The sequence below is a fragment of the Halyomorpha halys genome, unplaced genomic scaffold (assembly GCF_000696795.3).
Source record: "Halyomorpha halys isolate HHAL.00 unplaced genomic scaffold, Hhal_1.1 Scaffold147.1, whole genome shotgun sequence".
NCBI classification, from domain to species: Eukaryota; Metazoa; Arthropoda; class Insecta; order Hemiptera; family Pentatomidae; genus Halyomorpha; species Halyomorpha halys.
This window is the reverse complement of record NW_027116131.1, coordinates 1,493,455-1,518,630: the sequence shown is the minus strand read 5'-3', so window position 1 is coordinate 1,518,630 and position 25,176 is coordinate 1,493,455. Positions and strand designations below refer to the sequence as shown.

Genomic DNA, 25,176 nt, shown 5'->3' with positions numbered 1-25,176 from the left:
TTGTTAAAATGCTATAATTGGGTATCTCTTAGCAATTATTTACTACGGGAAACACTAGAATGAGTTCAGTTGATTAGCATTGAATAGCACACCACAGTTGTTCCTATTGCCTTGTTGCTATAGCATAAATACTGCATTGTTATTTTAAATGATTGACTGATTAAAAGCTTAAGTTATAGTACGAGTATATAACGTATTTTTTTTTGTTTTATTATTTATATTTTTTTAGTCAAATGAGAAATTGCATACATACTGCCACAGAATGATATTATTCCTAATTTTTGAATGGAACCAGTTTTTGTAATTTTTTTTAAATAAATACATTTTTAAAATTATTGGAAATAACAATAAATATCATTGAATCAGGTGGCAGACACGTATTTGTAAGAGAATTGAAGGTAACTAAAATAATATAAAATTAAAATTAGGAAATTATATGTAATGGGGTCTTACAACTCAACAAAATATGATACCGCCATCATCTAATGTCAATACTGGAATGAAAATTTTCACCCTAACCATATGTGAAAGTAGGGAATTCGGAAGCTAACAGAATCCCTACTCTAAATACTTTTAAATACTGTAATGATACACAAAAAAATGGCCTTTCATCTCCCAGACTATTTCTGTCCAATCGACGTATATGTATTTACAGTATTTCCCATTATATGTAATGGCTGCTGTTACGGTTGTCATGGTGAAATAAAAACACTGGCTAAATCTGCGTAGACAAGAGGTGTTACGGTTGTCATGATGATAAAAAAACACGAGCGATAAATTTTAGACGAGTGGGTTTTGATTTTGTGAAGGGGACAGTTTGATTTTGGAACACATTACGATTGTTCAATGTGAAGTGGTGATAGTTTATCAGACCCTGTGTCATTACTGTTTGATCCAAAATATCACCATATGAGAAATGTTATAGTATATGTTTTGTTTTTCTAAATTATGGTGTTCTACTTCAAAGGACGGTCATTAACACTTGAAGTGGGGATATAGTGGAGTGCGTAGCAACGTTTCTTCAGCACATCCTGGATAGGAGATTTTTGACAGGTGTCATCTTTATACTTCTGGGGAAGGTGACCGGAAAGGAAATATCGGACAACCTTGTGTTCTGCCAGGAGTACACCCAAAGACTACGTGGGGTTAGAACTAAATTTTATTTATTTTATATTCTTTTGTATAATAATGTAAATTTAGTTGATAAGGTTAATAAATGCATTAAGATTAAGCAAGTTAAGGTTAAGTCAACCTATTAGTTTTCATTGTTTTATTAATTGATATGAATTCTTTTTTGCTTTCCTTTTTCATTCTGTGTACATATATTTCTTATTATTATTAAACTTTTGTACTCATAGTTCTGCTGTTCTATCTTATGCATGTAAACTGCTTTCAACTTGTTAATTTACCTATGTTTTATTTTGTTATGTTCACTGAATATTACGATAATTCAATATGTGAGATGTAACACCCCTAGGCTTTCTGTTATCTACATGAAAAGGTATTCGCCAGTCCTGATAATTCGATAATTGTTTATATAGGGTATATTTTAGTTATATTGTGGGCATATTATTTATTTCCAAGTGGAAAAATAACGTGGCGCCTAAGGAGCAATTTATTATTTATTGTTTTGTTTCTTTTTTTTTCCTTTTGCGATTATGTATATTTTTTTCCTTTAACTCACCCCCTTCTCCACTGAGCGTGGGGAGGTATAAACGATAAATATATAACTAAGGATAAATCAAATTTGTGGTTATACTGCATAATTATCATTTTATAAATAGAAACATCCCAAGGCTTTGTTAAAATAAGTATTCATCATAATAATGCTAAATAAACCTTATAGGATTGTGTTTATTCGTTCTCTTTTTACCTCTTTGTTGCAATAAATACATCAAAATAAGTATATAATCAAATGAATATATTCCTGTCGATTGCGGACATCGGCGAGTCCAGAGTCCACATCCGCATTTATGCTAACATACAGTGTTTTTGCCCCCGACTAGCCTATTGGATTCAATTATTGAGTTTCAGTAATTTATTATACAATATTGCAAAAAAATAATAAGTGTAAATATTTTCCATGACAAAAGATTAATAGAAACATTTTAAATAAATATTTTAAATTTATTTTGCCTGTAACAGGATGAAAAAATAGTTAATTTAATGGTGATGGTGCAAGATAACATCATGCTGATGGTAATGCTTGCTGTTCTGGTTCTGAGTGCTGGTAGCATGATATCCTCCATAATGGTTGCTCTCAGTATCGTGTTGTCCGCCGTGGACAGTGCTGTAGTGATGAGAGATGGGCTCTTGGTGTCCGTCGAACAGCGGCAGGCCATCCTTGGTGACTTTGGCGTTGAAGCCGCTGTGTTTGTCGGCTGTGTAGTGTACCTCTCGGACGGAGCCGTCGGATTCCTTCAGTTTGTAATATCCTTTGACGTAGTCACCATCTCTAGACTCCTCCTGGCTCTTGATGTCGTGAGTGTGGGGATCGTGAACGCTGTATTCGAACTTATATTGAGGGTGCGAATCCTGTAGAAATCAAAGTTAAAATTATTAGTTCATTTTTAAAAATCATCGAGTGGTATTTCAGTGATGTGACCCAAATTACTTACGTAGTGCTCTTCCTCTTTGTGGTCCCAATACGAACTCTGAGCGAGAGAGACGAGGGAAACGGCAATCGCTCCGAAGAGTAATAATGACTGAAATAATAAACAATAAGTATAGATTTTTTAATTAACATTTAATATACCTTAAAAGTATTGAAATTACCTTGTTAGGGATCATACTGCAAGTTGGCTGTGTAGCTCTGATTAGTACAATCTCGGGCTCTGCAGACCTATTTATACTGCAAAGGATTTACACATGAGTGGTTTACTCTCTGAGGAAATATCCATTCCTCATACTGGAATTTAATTTAGTTTGAAGTGTATAAGTAAGTGTTGATAAATATTATTTTTTTCGTACTTTTATTATTATATATATTTTTATTTATTTATCCGGATGTAGGTAACCAAATCCAAATCTTTTTGTCTTCCCTTGTTGTCTCAAAACGTTTAAGAAGTTTCTAATTTCTTCCGAATATAAAAATTAATTTTCAACCTTTAAAAACCTGATGATCAATACAAGACACTTTATTAAATACTTAAATTTAATATCTACAGGGCCTGTTAATAATAGATATTTTGAATGCCACTCTATTTAAATCTTTGTACTATTTAGATAAATATTTATGTACCTAACATTTTGCATAATTTGAAAGATTAAAGTATTTTATTCATTTCCTTTTTTTTTTTTTTTTATCATTTTCTCAATTATTTTTAATTTTGAGCGTGATTCTAACCAAATCACCTGGTTACAAAACAGTTGGTCTAGAAACTCCTTACAAAGTACTGGTACAGATTTTTTTATTTATTGATATTTACAACTGTATAAAAAATACAACATGTAAATTTGAACATAATAACATAATGATAATGATATGATACAGCATGTAGAGAAACTACCCAGTAGTAGAACTCTAAAAACATTTTACAATATAAGGTCACGAGGTCATCTTTTTTCAGGCGCCATGGAGGATTGGCAGGAATGGAAGAGGAAGCGAGGTTAGAAACTAGGGGGTTTGAGTGGTTAGGGAGTTTATAATGGAATGATTGATATCTGAATTGGGCTAGATAAAATGTTACATAAGGAACATTTAGGTCTTTATGTATGGTTTTATTAGTAACACAATAAGGAGCATTGAGGATTTTACGAAGGATTTTGGATTGTAAGGATTGGATACGAGAGGAATTCGAAGGTTTAGTGGAGCCCCAAACCTCAACTCCGTATGTCCAGATGGGCTTTATTATTGTCATGTAGATCAGTCTTTCGTAATGAGTTGGAAGTTTAGACCGTTTGTCTAGTAAGTGCTGTAATAGGTTAGAGATTTAATGTTAATTTAATTATTTTTAATTTAAAAGTCTAGAGTAACTATTATTAAACCATTTCATATTCTTTATCATTGGTTAAATATTACTTACTCTTGAGTTTCAAATAAAAAAAAATTGATTTAGAAAATTATTAATACATAAGTATTATTTTGAGTTTTTTTATTGTATTGTATTACATATTTACATAATTATACAAATATTTTTATTTTTTAATATTTTTAATCATTGGTAGCGCGGTGATACAGTCCAAGGACACGGGTTCGAATCCATCTGAGGCAGGTCATTATTATTTTTTGTTAAACTGTGGGTTCTGGGGTCCACCCAGCCTCACTAAGTGTATACCCTTAATTGCGTAGGAGAGCTTTTAGAAATCCTAATTGTTCTTTCGCCCTTCCACAATTATACCTACATTTTGTAGTCTTACATGAGTATCCTTTCTTGTTGTATTTTTCAAAAACTTGTGTTACAAAACTACTATGAGCAGTTCTAAGCTAGTCTTCCCAAATACTTGTTTTCCACATTTTTCTTAGGTTACGGATCTGAAGAATTAAGTTTTTTTTTTTTTTTCGCTGTCTTGAGTTCGGTACCGTCTACCTTTCCAACGTTTTCGTTGATTTATTAGATGGATATCTGCGTCTTCTTTTATAACTTTATTGAATAATTCTATGTATGCAACAGTTCCTAGCTGGTTTATACTTGAATCCAATGTAAACTCCAGTAGCCCTGTTTATTCAGGGAGGTCACACACTGATTACTAATTACTTGCTGAACAGTAATTTTGATTATCATAGCTCTACAACCAGAGGTATTCGCCGGGTAAGAAAAAAATATTACATTACCCTCATTTCTCATCATTACATCGCCAGAACACAAAATGAGGAATTAAAACAAGTATGTGTTATCAACAGATTGTTGTTAAAAGTAGTGGAATGTTAAGAGGAAAAAGGGATCCCTCAATAGCATCGCTCCCAGGAACTAGGGATGCACAAAGAATCTTTGTGGATTTGTCCGCAGTTCCTGACCCCTTCAATATCTCTATTGAATATATGACCTTTGTGAAGTTGGCCTTGGTGAAATTTTTTTTCTTTTTTTTGGAGTTCTGATGAGAGTTCTGTTGGTCCCCAGCGAGTTCTAAAAATTATCCTAATGAAATAATATCGTATTGTTGCTAGAAAAAAAGTTGGACGGTGTCAAATGTAGCACAAATAACGTGCGTAATATTTAATTTGCTATTTTTTTGTATTAAATAACTTAAATGTATCTTTTTTTTTTTTTATTAGAAACTTTAAATCCCATATAGGAGCTACTAGAAATCTAAGAATTTTTAATTTATACCATTTCTCAGGTGGAAAATTCGCGATCAAAAATTTTTGGAATTTTTTTTTTCATTTTTTGGGAGTTCTGTTGGTCCCCTCAAAAGTTATAAAAATCATTCTTATTAAATAAATCCCTAATGTTGCCTGCAAAAAAGAATGATGGCTGCGAAGTTGCACAAAAATCTTGCGTAATGTTTAATTGGTATTTTTTTAAAATACCAAAATAAATAATTCTTTTTTTTTATTAGGAACTTTGAATTTTAAATTTATACGATTTCTGCTGTGGAAAATTCGCGATTAAAAATTTTTGGAATTTTTTTTTCGTTTTTTGGGAGTTCTGTTGAGAGTTCTGTTGGCCCCTTCTCTCCCCCCCCCCAGCTCCTCCCCCAAGAGTTTTTAAAATTATCCTTATTAAATAAATCCCTAATGTTGCCAGGAAAATAGATATACGGTGTTAAAGTTTCACAAAATACGTATTTTACGCGCGTGTATTTGACCGGTATTATTGATGTTTTTAACATCTGAACTATTCCTATAAATAATCGAGAACTCTAGAACTCTTATGCATACTACTAGAATTCAAAACAAAGTTGGATTTTTTCGAGGATGGGTGGCCAACTTTGCAGAGGTGGGTATATGTCTCGAGACAGGAGAGTCCAAAATGAAAGAATAGTGATAGACTCCACGTGGCATTATACAGATCATCCGATTAGCAGTTGCCACTAGAATTAAAACTAAGTTCTATAATGTTTAAACAAGCCATGATACTACGGCAGGAAATTTCAGTAGCTCCTGGAAGAAAAGAGGATTCGGAACGTATTCAAATACAACAAATAACGAAAATACACCAGCATGAATTGATCAATTTTCAATTTCCATATCATATCACTATGTCACCTACAGCAAATTTACTTGTTGTATATATCTTCATACAGTTGTAAATAACAATAAATAAATTTTTTAAAAAAATTTCAGATATCGATTTATGAGCCAAATTATGCATATAAAGAAACAATAACCACTGAAACGACAAAATGAATAGCAAAATAAATCTTATAGTGATGAATTTATGAGCAATTTGAAAACAAAGATTAGCCAAAACTATCAAATCAAATTTCTACCAGCTTTATTTTGTAAACCCGTGTATTCAATTTAGCGTACCCTCATATACGATAAAAGTGTTAGAAATTATTTTTTAAAAAAGTATTATAAAATATATTTTTTAAACGAATTTTATCAACAAAAAAGTTTTTTTCTTTTGAATTTATCAATTTCAATTTTAATGTTTCTATGATATATTCAGTCTGTATTTTACAACATAAAGATTCATAACTTCTGAAACCTCGGAAGTGCTACTAAAGAAAGATAAATAAAACTAAATCTCGCTCAAAAAATATCGTCGAAATCAGTATTTGTTTAATCTCTTAAAAATCAGATACCTAAAATACTCGTAATTTGAACGATTATTCAAAACAAATTTGTGAACTGATGTTAACATTTTTCATTAAATTCTTTTTTATTAGTTTTTTATAAATTGAATTTCGAAATAATGAACTGGAGTACTGACAAACATATATATATGTAATTACCATGTGTTTTTTTTTATTGTAGTGGAATCATCTAATTAAAATTTCATTATCCACCACCACCTGGTCGAAGAGAAGTTGAAAGTATATTGTATCTACTTCCCAAATTGAATTATAATCAGGTGTTTAAACCAAAGGAGAGAGTGGGTGAGTTTATTTCTTTCGATGGACTTATTATACACAAAAGATGTATAAAAAAGCCTTAATTTGATTTGAAAGCATATAAAATTTAATAAAAAAAAAATTACAAATTATAGACCGAAGGAGAAAATGAAAGATTACTATGGGACATTTCACATAATGTAAATAGCTAAGAACTTCCTAATAAGTAAATGGTTATTAAAATAAACTACATTATTGCGCCCATATTTTAATGATTCCATGAAATAATGTAGAAGAGATAAGAAGAACATTACATTCAACAATGATTAAACAAAACATCGGTTAAATACATCCTATTAATCCCTGTCTACAGTTTGATCATGACGTAGTGCATTGAAATATACACTATTCCTCCTGCATTCTCTATCCTATAATATTTTCAATGAATAACATTATTGGAACAAACTTAGGCTCCACGGAAGCATAAAACAAAGTTCAGAACTGCTCAAATCATATTAGATATAATGTAATAGACCCATAATTATCAAACTATATTTATTTTTTTCAAATTTGAAGGCAATAAGATATTATGGAAGCTAACAGTAACAAAGATCAAAAACATTTAATGGTTAAGAGTTTACTCAAGTTTGTGATAGCCTTCAATGATCTTACTATGTTTATTCTAATTGTTGAGTATTAAATTAAAAATGATTGATTATGGGAAAAAGGAAAACACAATTTAAAAAAAAAAACAACAACTCATAGTTCTTCAAATAATACGAATATGTTCACTCATAGATAGTTTTTAAAGTTTTAAATATGTTGTTATTAAAAATGCTTGAAGATACATAGGCTGTGGTGGTAGGTTCTTAAAATTCAAATGTCTCTTACTTTAGATTAAGAATTGTAGATATTTAATTATAAAGTTTGTAAACAATGTAATAAGACCTTCAGTTCCATATCTTGTTGCATATTACTCGATTACTGACTTTGACTAAAAATTGAATGTTATTTTAAAAATCATTAAAAAAAAAAAATTAAATTTCTATTTCACTGATAGAACCTTTAAAGTAAATCATAACCTAGCCTACTCATCTCTCTTTTCTCAGTCCGCCGGTGTTCTTCAAGGTAGTATCTTAGGTCCCATTCTTTATGGGGTTTATACAGACTGAAACGACAAGAAACTGCTCGTAGATTCCGATTGCTACAACACTTACTTGACAAACGCTCTAAACTTCCCATTCACTACAAAAAATTAGTATACACTCTAATAATCAGACCAATTTGGACATATGGAATTGAGCTCTGGGGCTCCACCAAACCATCAAATTCTTCCCGCATCCAATCGTTACAATCCAAAATCCATGATGCTCCTTATTACGTCAATGTTTGAAGTACCACCAATGGGTGGTTCCTTCCCAAGATTTTCAAGTGTATATGAAACATACTACATATTTACCTATTGTATTATTTTGTACAGTTGTAAATTACAATAAATAAACAATAAAAAAAATTCTATTAATGCCTTAAATTCCTACGTTAAGTAATAATAAATATCAGTATTACAACTGGAGATTTCCACACAGTGTGAACCGCTCACGTGTAAATCCTTCACTGTATAAATAGCTCTACAGGGCCTACAGATTGTACTAATCAGAGCTACACAGCAAACTTGTAATATGATCTCTAACAAGGTAATCTCACATACGATTGAGATGTATTAAATAATTATTAAATATTATATTGATTATGATTACTATTTCAGTCACTTTCACTACTCGGAGCGATTACTATTTATCTTGTGTCCTTCGTTCAAAGTTCATATTTAGATCACAAAGAGGAAGAACACTATGTGAGTAATTTATCACTTAAATACCATTGAACGATTTTATAATGAAATACTGATTTTAATGATAATTTCCATAGGATTCTCACCCTCAATATAAGTTCGAATATAGCGTTCATGATCCTCACACTCATGATATCAAGAGCCAGGAGGAGTCTAGAGATGGTGACTACGTCAAAGGATATTACAAACTGAAGGAAACCGACGGCTCCGTCCGAGAGGTACAATACACAGCCGACAAACACAGCGGATTCAACGCCAAAGTAACCAAAGACGTGCTAGGGCTGTCAGACGGATACCAAGGGCCCATCTCTCATCACTACAGCACTTTCCAAGGTGGACGACACGATAGTGAGAGCAAACATTATGGCGGATATCATGCTACCAGCTCGCAGAACCAGAACAGCAAGCACTATCATCAGCAAAAGGTTGTTCTTCATGCCGACACTCACCATGAGCCTATCTCTCATCAGTTCAGCACTATCCACGGCGACAACCATGATAGTGAAGATAACCATTATGGCGAATATCATGCTACCAGCACTCAGAACCAGAACAGCAAGCACTATCATCAGCAAAAGGTTGTTCTTCATGCCGACACTCACCATGAGCCTATCTCACATCAGTTCAGCACTATCCACGGCGACAACCATGATAGTGAAGATAACCATTATGGCGGATATCATGCTACCAGCACTCAGAACCAGAACAGCAAGCACTATCATCAGCAGAAGGTTGTTCTAGACGCCGACAGACACCAGGAACCCATCTTTCATCATTACAGCACTATACATCATGATAGTGACAGCAACCATTATGGGGGATATCATGCTACCAGCACTCAGAACCAGAGGAGTAAGCACTATCATCAGCAAAAGGTGATTTTACACTCCGGCAGTCACCAAGAGCCCATCTCTCATCACTACAGCACTATCCACGGTGACCACTATGATGGTGAGAGCAAGCAGTATGGAGGACAGCATGCTACTAGCACTCAGAACCAGAACAGCAAGCACTACCATCAGTATCGACACTAACATGATTTATGACTATAGTCACGAATTAGGACTCATAATAAAGTTGAATTTTTGTTGTTGCTTAAAAATAATTTATTATTTTCTGTTAATAATATATAAGAAATAGTTGACAAATGAATCTAATTTCTATATCAGTTAATTAAAAATATACATTTTCAAAAATTCATGTCCGAACATTGGTGGATCCATTTGAAGGTTACCATTAAGGGGAATTTCTTGTCATAAATTTTTATTTATTTACTAAAATACCATTTATTAATAATGCTAATAAGTGGTTCAAGCATTTGATTTTGTAACTTATAAGTTTAACAAGTTGATTACGACTTTGGAACAAAGTAATAGCAAAGATTCCTACTCAGTTAGGATAACATTTATTTTGACAAATCCTGTGTCAAAACATGTGCTATTCAGAAGGAAAACATTGTCTTTGTGATTTACAGCATTGTCATTTTTCGCACTGTTCCAAATAGAGTGTCGAGCATTTAAATCACCAATTTCCCAGTGGTTACATGGTTTGTCGCATTCTTCTTACAGCCGTTTATATTCTATAACAGGACTCCTCGGCCAACGGTATTGTGCGGTTCTTCGTATCGGCGTTTGCAGTTGAACCTGTACAGTAACCTTACAAAGTCTGCTACCGGTTACATTTACTGGAAGAGTCATTGTTTTCCAAATAGTTCCATGGCGTATACCTATGAGAACACCACCAAAGCGACCGGTCAGGTTCTCTTAGAAAAAGGAATATCCAGGAAACGAGACTTGTTTATTATTTAACTTCGTATCGGTTATAACAGCGACTGATGGTTGTCGTTTCAGTGGTTATTAATATTTCATTAAGTTGAATTATTTGGCTCATGAATCGATATCTAAATTTTTTTTTTAATAATTTATTTATGTAAAAGTCTCTGAACCGTTACGTATAGGAGAAGTAAAGAAGTAAGAGATTATCTCTAGTATCTATGAAAACCTAATGTTCTTCACATCATATAATACATCGTATTCTAGCATCAAAACCTTTTTATAATCATACATACTTTGTCTTCACTGTTAACTGTTATATTAAATGTGTCATGTAACATGAAATTATGTTAGATGAGGTTATTTAGTAACGATGGTGCAAGACAACTTTGTGCTAATGTTAGTTCTTGCTATTGTAGTTCTGAGTGCTAGTAGCATAATATGATACGAGGATAACAGCAATGCTCTGATGGTTAATAGTGACTGAAATAATAAAATATATCCATAAAATGATAAATTCTTAATATACACAACTTAAACAGTATCTGATATTATCTTGTTAGAAATCATATTGCAAATTGGATATGCTGCACTTAATACTTTTTATCAGGCTCTATAAACCTTTAAATATTAAAATAGTAATATATAAGTGGAAAATCCATTCTTAATGTACTCCCCTTTTCTACTTAGTGCAACTGAATAATATTGTCAAATATTATTAAAAATTCAACTGTTGGTTGTAATTTTAAAAATAAATATAATTTATAGTAATATTTAACTACAAAAACTCAATTATTCAGAAATAGGCAGGACAATATAGAACAGGAAAGCTACAACAATTGACAGAACTAAAGCGCTAAAGGCATGCATTACTAATAAGGTTTATTTTATCACGGTCACTAATATTGTAACATTGTTTTAATAATATATCTGGTATACTATGTCTAAGTTGATAAAGAACATATTGAATAGCTCACAGCTTAATACAACCTTAATCACTTGATTCATAAATACCACAAATATCGAGGCTGTTATTAATTCCATTATTTATTTACAATAGTTGTTTCAGAAGTTATTTACAATAACTTCAAAAAGTTTCATACCTTATACCTATAAATTGATAAAAAAATATGAAAATCGTCTCTAGCACTTGTTTTTAATATACTAATTTGTTTAATATATACAGTGTCAGTGTTTGGAAAAAGTAATTGTAATTACATTTGACTGTAATAAGTAATTACGATTAATAAAGTTCATCTAGTGATTGTGATTTGGGTCAGTGGTTCACCAAGTTGTTTTTAATCCCTGATTAAAGTTGTTATTTTATTTCTGAAATTTCAAATTAAACTAATTTTAATTTCAATTACTTTTTCCCAACAGTGGAACAGATACAGTCATGTCATTGAAGGTTGCCTGTGGTTCATTTCATTGTAATAAATTAATCTATATTGTCGAATAATTATACTATGATTTAAATTATGTTAATTTTGACAGACTACATATGGTGGTACGTCAACAGAATACCTTTTCAAAAATGTCAACCGTCAATGGACGCTTATACAAACACTCTTATAAATGTCATGGCCACAACAATCTTGCCCTATAACGTATGCAGAAGACTGAAGAGGAGATTTAATAGGGGTCTTCTTTTCTAAAAATTACATTTTTTTTTACACCTGGAGGAGGAGCTGCTGTGCACATCCCCTCCACCCCTCCCAGTACAGGGTACTACTCTATTCTAACCCTGGTAGGGAATCAAGTTTTCATTTCGTGGGACCACCATGGAAATAAAAGTCTACCTCTCCCCAATGGCCGGATTCGAATCGGCGTTGACGCGGCCCTAACACAATCTTACCACACACCTGTAAATGGCAAGGTAGGATTCCAGAATCCAAATATTCCTGGTACAACTTGTATTGGGAGTCAATTTAGAATGGACCAAGGTGCTAGAGCCACAGACGCTCACAGACTTTAATGGGAAAAGTGGTCATTGCCATAATTTCAGCACATTTACAAAATAACATTGTTAAGATGAATAATATATGATAAAAGGGACGATGAAATCATGATGAAGGGTCATATTTGTACCATAATATGAGGAATTTACTATTGTTCGAAAGATTTTAGACTGAAAGGATTGATTCGACGGTTCAGCAGTCCTCTACAGTTCAAGTCCACATGTTCAGATAGGTTTAAGTATGATCTTCAGATCAGTAACTAGTCTATATATTTGTTTTATGAAAATGAAAAATACATAATTTTTGGATAATATGAATTCGTTGATGTAAAATTAGATCTTGTTGATTTTTTATCTTATTTTTAATTTATTTAATGTGATTTACAACTGTACAAATAATAAATACAATAAGTAAATATGTTGTATGTTTCATATATCATCTTGGGAAGGAACCACCCATTGGTGGTACTTGGATTATCAGGGATAGTTAAGGATGAAAGATTAAGAATTAATGGATTAGGATGGGTAAAAAGTTTGTAGTGAAAAGACCCATATCTGTTTTGGGTCAAATTTGCAACGAATGGGATGTTAAGGTCTTTGTAAATTAGTTTATTTGTAACGAAATAAGGAGCATCAAGGATTTTGGATTGTAAGGATTGGATGCGGGAGGAATTTGAAGGTTTAGTAGAGCCACAGAGCTCAATTCCATATGTCCAATCTTGTCGATTTAAAGATAAAATATTCAATTAATAATTTTTTTTGAAAATTTTCAAATAAAGTAAATTCAGCGCTTAGAAATTCACTTAATTTGAAAACTTTCTCATATAATCTTTAGAGTAAGAGAATGCATAATATTCCTCTATACGTGATTTCATACATCAGGCAGGGAATCTAATATTATCTTTACATTACTAAAACAAAATTATGAGTGTAATATAATTTCCAAGGAACTAAAAATGTAAAAGTGAGGAAAAAGTGTGAAATTTAACTTCTATTCACATAGAAATTTATTTTTATTATAAATTATAATCGTGAGTGTTATAATGAAACATTTGTTCACTTAATGGTGGTCGTGGTGCACGACCTTATGTTGATGATAGTGCTTGCTGTTCTGGTTCTGAGTGCTGGTAGCAAGATATCCTCCATAATGTTTGCTCTCACCATCATAGTGGTCGCCGTGGACAGTGCTGTAGTGATGGGAGATGGGCTCTTGGTGTCCGTCAAACAGTGGCAGGCCATCCTTGGTGACTTTGGCGTTGAAGCCGCTGTGTTTGTCGGCTGTGTAGTGTACCTCTCGGACGGAGCCGTCGGATTCCTTCAGTTTGTAATATCCTTTGACGTAGTCACCATCTCTAGACTCCTCCTGGCTCTTGATGTCGTGAGTGTGGGGATCGTGAACGCTGTATTCGAACTTATATTGAGGGTGCGAATCCTGTGAATATCATGTTTTAAACTTATATTTAATATCTTATGCAACCAATTTTACATTATGTGATAATTTACTCACGTAGTGCTCTTCCTCTTTGTGGTCCCAATAGGAACTTTGTGCGAGAGACACGAGAGAAACAGCAATCAGTCCGAAGAGTAATAGTGACTGAAATAATAAATAATATCCATAAAATATTCCTAACAAATACATCTCTTAATAGTTTGTGAAATTACCTTGTTGGAGATCATATTGCAAGTGGGCTGTGTAGCTCTGAATTGTACCTTCTCAAGATCTACAGACCTATATATACTGCAAAGGATTTACACCTGAGCGGTTCAAGCTGTGTGGAAATATCTGTTTGTAATATTCATCTTTCTTCTTGGTTAAACTAGATGGAAATATGAATTGTCATTATAAAGTCAATTCTAGTTTTGGTTTTTAATATGAAATAAAATTCCAACAATTATCATTAATCCTGGTTTTGATAGACTAATTCATAACTAAAAGACAAATGAAATAACCTACAACTAGGGCTTATTTTATCATTGCCTCTGATAGCAAAATTAGTTTAACAATTCATAATGCATATTTGGGAACAACATATTATGCATATATATAAATAACAGAATATTTGCCAGTTGTGTCTTCTTTTTCGTTTTTTGTTGTTGAATTTGGCTCTGCATATTTAAATCTCACTGCCTTGTTTTACCTCAAATTTGTTAATTTTTTAAGGGGAAAATAATAAAATAAATTTGTATTGTAAAATACACGTCTGCGCGTATACAATATAAACAATTTAGCTAAGCAATAGATTTTATGTAATCAAGAATCAAACGTTAACCCAAAAAGAGTAAAACGTGCAATTTTTCGTTCAATAGGTTTTTTGTAGATTGTTGGAATATTGCTGATGCTCTTGTTATTTTCAAAGTAAAAATTTTTAAGCAAAATCTTTAGTTTTCGGATTTAAAAAAAAATGAATTTAAGGATTTTTCAACCATAGAAAGATATATCAATTAAGTGGATGTTACTCCACTTTCAAGTAACTTATTCATATTACTTCAATATGGGTTTTAGATTATATACTAATCGATTTTTCTTATTTTGTAGAATAATACAAAACAACTGTTGGTTGTATCACTTAGTTTAAATACCAAATAACAAAAAATAAATGTAGCTTTCGAGAGGCGCGGTAGCACTGTGGTAAGGCGCGTTAATACTAACTCCAAGGACTCGAATTCGAATCCAGGGCAGAAAATTATTATCTGTTACACTGTAGCCGCGAGTCAATTCCTGTAGGTTCTGGAGCCCTCCTGGGATCCACCCAGCATCATAAATTGGGTACCCTTAATTTGGTAAAAAATCTAACGGTCGAGCGTGATTCTGTCAAATCACCTCCTTGCACAATAGTTGATCTAGAAACAGTACTTCCTCATAAAGAACAGAACCTTTGACACTCCATGGGTTGTAGTGATACAGATTTTAATTTTTAAAAGCCGCTTTCAGTAAATAAAGCCAAAAAAAGATTTTTACCGATTTATTTTTAGCATTCTTAAAAACCCTCACATGTGAATTATTATAAAAATCTTTTTTATAAATATTTCAAATATATTATTGTGGAAATTCGTGTAAAATATCTCCCACATTTTACATGTGAAGAACAGTAAAAATGAAAAATTCTAAAAAAACAAAACAAAAAAAACCTTAATATATCAAATAGTCGAATTTTTTTTGTAAATATTTCAAATATATTACAGTAAAAATTTTTGTTATATGGTTACTGTGTAATACATGTGAGTACGATAAAAATTTAAAAATCTGGAAGATTTGTGGTAGGCAATAAAATAAATTAATAATAAAATAATTTTTGGTTGTGGAATTAAAATCTGAGCTATTTTCATTTGAGAATACAAACATTTTTTCCTTCAAGAAATTAATATTTTTATGTTTGTATTAGTATTTTAACTATCATTTCCGAGCTTACTATTTAATTGTACTAATTATTTTCGCCGAACATTAGCGAACCTTTTGTATTGAAATTATTTTTCTTTCCTTCATCAGAAAGAAAGATATAAAATGAAAAGTATTTCTCACATGTGAGCTTATAGGATTTTTTTTTCTAGTTCGCTTACCCCTAATATTAACACATGTCTCACACTTTATATCCTTCAACCTAAACAGTTCAATACAATCAAAGATTTTGAACTTTCTCGTTGTTAGTTGAATTTGATTCATTTCTTGATCTTCCTTTGTATTGATTAGAACTGAAAACTTGATTATAGTGCAGTAACTAACCTAAAATGTGAAAAATCGTGCAGTGAAAATTCAAAATCCGTAAAACATACCCAAATTCTACAATTATCAACTTTATTGTTTCATTCTTTATATTAATGAATAGAAAATTTGACTCTGGTTATATCCCCTATGAAGAGGCCATTCCAACGGCGGCCTTGAGGAAGATGGTGGATAGGCTGGCTGAGAAGGATGAGGCAGTGGTTTCCATGGACGCTAACGTTAACCAGAGAGGTGAGTCTCTTTTAGGGCATGACTTAGAGGTCCTCAACAGAGATAGCAAGGCTACCTTTGTCAATAGGCTGAGGGTGGAAGTCTTAGATATAATCATAGCCACTCGTCGAGTAGGTCCGATGATTAAGAACTGTCACGTCTCGGATGAAGAGTCATGCTCACACCATCGGTACATCAGGTTTGACTTAACAACATGTGACATGACCGAGTCGGTGTACAGGAATCCAAAGTTGACAAATTGGGATTCCTACTGTACCCAACTCGAGGAAGAGATCATGAGTTGTGCAGGAACAATCAGGAACACTTGACAGCTTGAATGTCTTAACACGTCCTTAATGGATGCGATCATAAGATCCTACACTGATAATAACAGTGTATGCAGGATCCAAACCAACAGGAATACGACCTGATGGAGTGAGGAATTGGCTAGGCTGAGAGGACTCACGAGGAGACTCTTCAACACAGCGAAAAGAACAGGCTGTTGGGACACTTATAAGATTGCACTAACCTACTACAATAAGACTGCAAGGAAGGCCAAAAGAGGGGCGTGGAGAAGATTCTGCAATGATGTTAATGATGCTCCCTCCACGTTCAAAATCAATAGGATTCTATCCAGGGACTCTGAAAGGGGAGTGTTGGATGCTGTTGAGGTGGAAGGGGATTCATCAATTCTGAGGTGGGAATCCTGGAGGCTCTGTCACGCTCACACTCCCCTGGGTGTGCACTGATAGAAGAAAATTACACAACTCCCACTATAGAGAGCTACACTTGTAGTAGAGATAAGTGGATCGAGGCAAATAGGATTGTCAACTCTAGCAAGGTTGAGTGGGCGATTAGATCTTTCTCGCCCTTATTACAAAAAGGCCTACTGGTCTTGAAACCACCATTCCTCTTAGCTTTGCTAAGTAGGAGTTTGGCAGTGAGTCACATTCCATGTAGCTGGAGAGGTGTGCAATATACCCAAACCAGGGAAAGCTTCTTATGACAACCCCAAGGCGTATAGACCTATCTGTCTAACATCCTTCTTAATACAGAACACTTGAGAAGGTTCTGGACAGACATATTAGGGAAACTACGCTGGTGGAGAGGCCACTACATAGCGCTCAATTTGCCTATGAATCCGGGAAATCCTGTGAGGATGTTTTACACCACTTAGTATCCAGGATTGAAAAAAATTTTAGCTTTTTAGGAGATTGTGGCTGGTGGCTTCATTGACATTGAAGGCGCCTTTGGGCATGATCCATGGAAATGAAAGAGGTGGGACAGCTTTCTTTCAACTGGATCAATGCAGTGTTGGAAGGAAGATTGTACAAGTCAGAGCTAGGACACACTAAGGTGTGGATAAAGCCCGCTGGTGGCTGTTCGCAGAGTGGAGTGCTATCTTCTCTCCTGTGGTGTATGGTGGTGGACACCTTACTTATCTGATCCAATAAGGAAGGTTTCTACACGCAGGGATATGCTGATGATATCTCTGTGCTCATAGGATGCAAATTCCCAGAAACTATCTCAGGACTGCTTCAAACATCGGTAGACCTTATGAATGGATGGTGCCAGGAAGTCTGAGCATCAATCCACAAAAGGTCTGTCTTTGTGTCTTCACTAACAGACGGAACATTGCAATCAGGTCGTGAAGTCAAACATCTTGGCGTTACTCTTGATAGTAGACTGAAGTGGCAACTCCATGTTGAAAGGACCAGTATGAAGGCACTGAGGTGTCTCTGGGCATTTAAAGGAGCCGTGGGCAAAAAATCCTGGGGCCTAAAACCAAAAGTTATATATTGGTTGTACATGGCAGCGATAAGACCCATATGCTGCTATCGTATGGTGGCACAGGGCTACGACCAGGAAAACTTCAGCTTGGCTCGGGAAACTTCAGAGACTGGCGTGCCTCATGATAACGGGTGCCATAAGCACTACTTCTTCTGCAGCAATGGAGGTTATTCTGAACATTAAACCTCTGCATATAGGGATTGAAGCTCAAGCCCTTTTTTTATTATACTGTACATTTAGTAAATCTGATCTAAGTTGAATTGAAGTGTTACAGGTATGTAGGGAAACTACCCATTGGTAGCACTCTAATAACATTTTACATTAGCTGGTCTATTGGCCATCTTCTTTTCAGGCACCTCGGAGGATTGCCAGAAATGGAAGAGCATGCAAGATTAGAAACTAGGGGGTTTGAGTGGTTAGAGAGTTTATAGTGGAAGGAGTGATATCTGGTTCGGGCTAGATCGGTTACATAGGGAACATTAAGGTCTTTATGTATGATTTTATTTGTGACAAAGTAAGGAGCATTGAGGATTTTACGAAGGATTTTGGTTTGTAAGGATTGAATACGAGAGGAATTCGAAGGTTTACTGGAGCCCCATAGCTCACCTCCATATGTCTAGATTGGTCTTATTACAGTCATGTAGATCAGTCTTTTGTAATGTGTTGGAAGCTTAGACCGTTTGTCTAGTAAGTGCTGTAATAGTCGAAATCGACGTGCAGTTTCCTGTCTTGCAGTCAAACAAACAAACAAACAGGTTAATCGCTTGTCCAAATGTAGTCCAAGGTAGCGGATCTGTTCGACAGGGGTAAGAGTAACATCATTAAATGAAACTGTAGGGCAGTCAGTAGGTTTACGACGAAGGGTAAAGGTGATTTGATGGGATTTGTTGGAGTTTATCTTAATCCTCCAATTATAACACCAATCTTCGAGGGCTGTGATATGAGATTGGAGATTTTGGGATACAATTAATGGGTTATTATTAATAGCGAGCACACATGTGTCATCGACATACCTGGTGAGGATAGTGTTAGGATTGGTTGGAATGTCAGCTGTATAGATGGTGTAGAGGATGGGACCAAGGATACTACCTTGAGGAACACCAGCGGACTGAGAATAGAGGGATGAATAGGAACCATTGTGGTTTACTTGGAAAAACCTATCAATGAGAAAGGAACGAGGAAAAAAAAATGAATAGAAAAATTGTCTAACCTTGTTTGAATTAAAGCAAATTCGCTAAATATTATCTGGATTAATGCAAACAAATATAAACTACTCTAATGAAAAATCGAATTTGTCCATATATTAACGAGCAATGAAAAAGCTAACTGTAATAAATGATTTCATATTTCTATTATGAACGCTGGAATCCAATATTTCAACTTCTTAAAACTACCTCATTTACAAGGTTTAGAAAAAATATGTAAGACATGTCGAAAGGAGTATAAAAAAATCTTTTTTCTAACTGAATCCCCGTTTTGATTTCTCCTAAAACTTCACATGCCATGTTCTTCTGCTTACCTGTTTAATTGTGTATTTCCATACGAATATATATCATTAATCAAGCAACAAACAAGTAACAAGTCAATGTGGAAATTTTGATTAAAATGTATATGCATATTCATATCGATCAGACCAGTTGATTTTTATGTCGTATTATACATACATTTGTCATATAATAGGATAATATAAAAAAAGAAGCAAATTCTTACTGGCCACAATGTATGTTTGTCACTTATGTATTTATAATCACAGAATATTTATCACTTATGTAAATTTTTTTGTTAGGTTGAGTTTGACTCTTATTATGTTAATCAGTGCCTCAGATTTGATCATACGTTAATCATTAACTCAGATTAGTCCATTTTTTACTAATTTATGAATTAATATTTATTTATAACTTATAAATTAATATTAGTATACATTTATCTAATTTATTGTATAATAAAATAAATAAATATTAGTATACATCTATCAACATGTAGATTACACGAGAAATTTAATCAAGCGATAAATTTAAAATATTGTTTGAGGAAGATGTTCCTTTACATTTGCTTAGAAATACAAGATTGTGCCATCTAGTGCCAGCTACATGAAGCAGTAGTCTTTGGTATCTATCTCGGCTTCAGAAAAGAAGAGTGAATAAAGTCTCAAGAGTCACATCGTTTCTTTTTGGCTAAGATCAATAATTCATCTTGAGTGAATAATCTCCACTCCATTAAAGCGAAGGGACAGAGGTAGAATGAAGGAGAGAAGAGAACAACAATATGCACCCTCAAAATCTCAACACCAAATAGACAACAATACCTTTTATTATGTAACCCAATAAGCAAAAAAATTAAAAAAACTAAGCCTATTGTAAAACCTTTTGGCATGTATCATCAATTGTGTATAAATTAATTCAAGGATAGAGGTCTATTTCCCTATTTAACCATGTTTCATTTATTTTTAAATCCATTAAATACAGTCCAATCTAAATACTTATACCAGCCATACCAATAAATTACAATTAATTTGAGTAATATCCTCCAATATTTAAAGTATAAATTAAAGTATCCCCCAAAAGACCAAAAGTTGATCAAAAAGTGTAAATGAGCAATTTCGTAAAGAAGAAATATTAAAACTTTCAAAATTGTAGAATAAACCAAAAACATGGAATAAAAAATAGTGTTATTTGAATGTGAAGGTATGCATCCTCTATAATATTAGTAATAATAATAATAATGATAATAATGAAGGCCTAACGAACCTGAAGATTCCATGCCAATACCACTAAACGCTCTCTGCATACATCCTTCCAGCGATGACACTCCAGACCCAATTCTACTAAATCAGTTTTAACGCAATCCTCCCATCTACGTTTTGGTCTACCTCTCGGACGTTTACCTGTCGGTTCAGTGTTTATTAGCATTTTAGGGATCAACACTTTACATAGCTCTACAACCTTACACGCTCATCTTATACGCAGCAATGCTATAAGATGCTTTAATCATATTTACCGGGGGTAGGTCCCTTAATTCAGCGTTTTGTAATCTTCTAAATTCTCCTGTTAATTAATCCTTTTTTGGTACGCATATTTTGCGTAATACTTTATTTTCGAAAACCTTAAGGCGCTCCTCATCCCTTAGTGTAAGAGGCCAGAAAGAATAGTGAGAAGGATAGTAACTTTGTAAATTCTAACTTTTAAGTTTTTTGATAGAAGGCGCGAGCTAAGCAGTTTCGAAAGTGAAAAATGACAAATATTTCCCGCCTTGAACCTAACTTTTAAAAACATCCTCTGTTATGAGTGCAACATAATTTTGAGGGAGAAAAATTAAGGGAAAAGAATGAAATTTATCAACTTCAATTCTCGCAGAAATTTCATTTTATTATAAATTATAATCGTGAGTGTTATAATGAAACATTTGTTCACTTAATGGTGGTCGTGGTGCAAGACGACCTTATGTTGATGATAGTGCTTGCTGTTCTGGTTCTGAGTGCTGGTAGCATGATATCCTCCATAATGTTTGCTCTCTCCATCATAGTGGTCGCCGTGAGCAGTGCTGTAGTGATGTGAGATGGGCTCTTGGTGTCCGTCGAACAGTGGCAGGCCGTCCTTGGTGACTTTGGCGTTGAAACCGCTGTATTTGTCGGCTGTGTAGTGTACTTCTCGGACGGAGCCGTCGGATTCCTTCAGTTTGTAATATCCTTTGACGTAGTCGCCATCTCTAGACTCCTCCTGGCTCTTAATGTCTTGGGTGTGGGGATCGTGAACACTGTATTCAAACTTATATTGGGGGTGAGAATCCTGTGAAAATTGTGTTTAAAAGCGATATTTAATATCTTGTGCAACCACTTTTATATTATGTGACAAATAATTTACTCACGTAGTGCTCTTCCTCTTTGTGGTCCCAATAAGAACTTTGAGCGAGAGACACGAGAGAAACGGCAATCGCTCCGAAGAGTAATAGTGACTGAAATAATAAATAATATCCATATTTATCCATTCGTAATGCATAAATCTCATAAAAGTGTATGAAATTACCTTGTTAGAGATCATACTGCAAGTTGGATATGCTGCTTGGGATTGTACCTTCTCAAGACCTACAGGTATATTTATACTGAAAAGGATTTACACATGAGCAGTTTACACTGTGTAGAAATATCCATTCGTAATATTCATCTTTCCTTTCGGTTAAACTAGGTAGAAATGTCAATTTTCATTGTAAATTCAATTATTTTATTGTTTTAATGTTAAAATTTTAGTAAAATTTATGGTTAAATTCCAACAAATATTAATAATTCTGGTATTGATATTCGGAACTTAAAGACTTCAACGAAAATAATTTGCTAATAATAATAATAATCTTTATTTATTCTGGGATTGATCCCTTTAGAATATTATACAGGCATCAGAATTAGGCTGTAGAGGCATAGAGTGAAATACAAAATAAGAATGAAAGTAAAAAACGAGATAAAAGATAATAAAATAATGAATTTGAAAAAATTAAAATGAACAACAATAATTAACAGAATGCATAAAATAAGAATAGAACAAATAAAGTAAAACCATATGTCTTATCATAAAACATAAAAACGCAAACACTTCTGATAATAAATAATAGAAAACAAAAATGATAAAATTCAAATATAATCAAACTAAAAATAATGATGGTATAATTTCTGTTAATATACATATTTACAAGAATAAACGAAAATCTGAAACATTAAATACTGAAAATATATAAACTTTGTTTAAAACTTTCAATCGTTATTCTCCCAGAATTGAGTGGACAGAAGGTGGTTGACGATACATGATTTGAAGGTTGGAAGGGTATTAGATCTACCTGAATTTGAAATTAATTTAACAATTCATAATGCATATTTGGGAACAGCATGTTATGCATTTATATTCAGAGAATATTTTCCACTCGAGTTTACTTTTTTTTTGGTTGAATTTTATTGTTCGTATGTAAATCTCATCTTTACCTTTAATTCCTCAATTTTACACTCAAAATTAATTTAGGAAAAATAACAAAATGAATTATTATTGGTAAACATACATCTACGCGTGAAAAAATTTAGGTATGAAATTGATTTTATGTAATCAAAATCAAATGTTTCCCCATTAATAGTAAAACCTGGGATTTATCGTAGAAAAAACTGAAAACGTGCAATTTTGAGAAATATAAAAATAGTGTTATTTAAATTTATTTTTCATGATTCTGAATTTGATGCTAGGAAACAAAAGATTCAATTGCATGAGATTCCGGACTTTTGGATTTTTTGGAACTAGTTCGTTCATTTTCGTGATTATTACTTTTGATTACGTAAAGACTTTGTGTTATGTTTTTGCCAAAAGATAATCATTCACTTATAATTATCACTGACGTCCTAGTTTAATGTACTTCCGTGAGATGAATAATTAATTACGTGCAATCAATATCTAATTACAGCCTGTAGATTTGATAAAGTCAATACTAGAATGAATGAATGAATGAAAAAATAATTTTATTCTGGGACATTATGCATTGGTGAAAATTATATAAATTTGGTCACACTATAATGAGTGAATGGCTAAGAAAGTTCTTTGATGTTAATTAGCCTTGATATATTGTTATATATGACATAACTGATATTTACTAACCATATCTCACATCAAAGAACTTATCTGCCTGATCCTAAATTATCAAGAGAACTATATCCATCTTATTAAAAAACTATTTTTTAAATAACTATATTTTGATTGTGATACTAAATCGACATAAAGTGAAAGTTATTTTAAATATTCTGTCTCTATAAATAACTTTGATAATTTTTTTTTTAGGATTGCTTAAGTTTTATTTTAACATTCTTCTTATCCTAAACCCTCCAATCCCACATCACCACCCTTGAAGAATGGTGCCAAAATTGGAGAATTAAAATTAATTCCAATCACACTTACCTCTTCGTCGTAAACCCATGACATCTTGCCCTACAGTATTCTTTACCCAATAATACCCCACTTATTCCTGTCGAACAGATCCGTTACTTAGAATTACATTTCGACAAACGACTGACATGGAATCCTCATACAAGACTAAAAAGACAAGAAACTGCTCGTAGATTCCGATTATTGCAACATTTACTAGACAAACGGTCTAAATTGCCAATCCATTACAAAAGACTGACCTACATGACTATTATAAGGCCTATCTAGACGTACGGAGTTGAGCTTTGGGGCTCCACTAAACCATCAAATTCCTCCCGAATCCAATCCTTACAGTCCAAAATCCTTCGTAAAATCCTTAATGTTCCTTATTTTGTCACAAAGCAAGTCATTCATCAGGACCTCAATGTCCCATATGTTGCCGATTTGGTCAAAACCAGATACCATTCCTTCCATGATAAACTTCCAAACCACCAAAATCCACTTGTTTCTAACCTGGTTTCTCCTTCATTACCTAATAATCCTCCTAGGCGTCTGACAAGAAGATGGTCTCGAGATCTTCTCCTCTAGAAATGTTGTTGGAGTTCTATCAATGGGTAGATTTTCCACATGGTTGTATCATGTCACTATGTCACCTATAGCAAATTTACTTGTATATGTTTTTGTAAAGTTGTAAATACCAATAAATAAATTTAAAAACTTTTAATACTAATAAAAGAATTTTTTGTATTCCTAGAGTAGCTCCAATTTTTTATTCCCTCTTCCCATGGTTGATAGTCATCAATTTTGTCTCTGAAATGTATATAAATTCCATTAAAGTAATGTTGTAAATAACAATAAATAAATTATTAAAAAAAGCATTACTCTGTGTGTTAACGTCATAATATAATTACGCTGTAAATAATTTTAAATAGTATTTTTAGTATTTAGTTTTATAGTTTTAGTTATATAGTTTTATTAGTATTTAATTTAGTTACATTTATTTTTATTTGTATTGTTTTATTTAGATTTAGTTGTTTGAAAAGAAGAAT

The 25,176-nt window shown here is 33.1% G+C and overlaps 3 protein-coding genes across 3 annotated transcripts; 1 reads left to right on the top strand and 2 right to left on the bottom strand.

Moving 5' to 3' along the window:
* Positions 1-8,618: 8,618 nt before the first annotated feature.
* On the top strand, positions 8,619-9,822 carry LOC106678563 (uncharacterized). The gene is made up of 3 exons (XM_014417140.1): positions 8,619-8,633; positions 8,705-8,791; positions 8,866-9,822. Exons 1-3 carry the CDS (start codon positions 8,619-8,621, stop codon positions 9,820-9,822), a joined length of 1,059 nt encoding a protein of 352 aa, XP_014272626.1.
* Positions 9,823-13,577: 3,755 nt separating this feature from the next.
* LOC106678562 (pupal cuticle protein Edg-84A-like) lies at positions 13,578-14,208 on the bottom strand. The gene is made up of 3 exons (XM_014417139.1): positions 14,180-14,208; positions 14,025-14,111; positions 13,578-13,949 (listed from the first exon to the last, which is right to left on the bottom strand). Exons 1-3 carry the CDS (start codon positions 14,192-14,194, stop codon positions 13,578-13,580), a joined length of 474 nt encoding a protein of 157 aa, XP_014272625.1. The 5' UTR covers positions 14,195-14,208.
* A 7,433-nt stretch (positions 14,209-21,641) lies between these two features.
* LOC106678573 (pupal cuticle protein Edg-84A) lies at positions 21,642-22,289 on the bottom strand. The gene is made up of 3 exons (XM_014417152.2): positions 22,262-22,289; positions 22,104-22,190; positions 21,642-22,024 (listed from the first exon to the last, which is right to left on the bottom strand). The coding sequence occupies exons 1-3, from the start codon at positions 22,274-22,276 to the stop codon at positions 21,650-21,652; spliced, it is 477 nt and encodes a 158-aa protein (XP_014272638.1). The 5' UTR covers positions 22,277-22,289; the 3' UTR covers positions 21,642-21,649.
* Between the last annotated feature and the right edge of the window lie 2,887 nt (positions 22,290-25,176).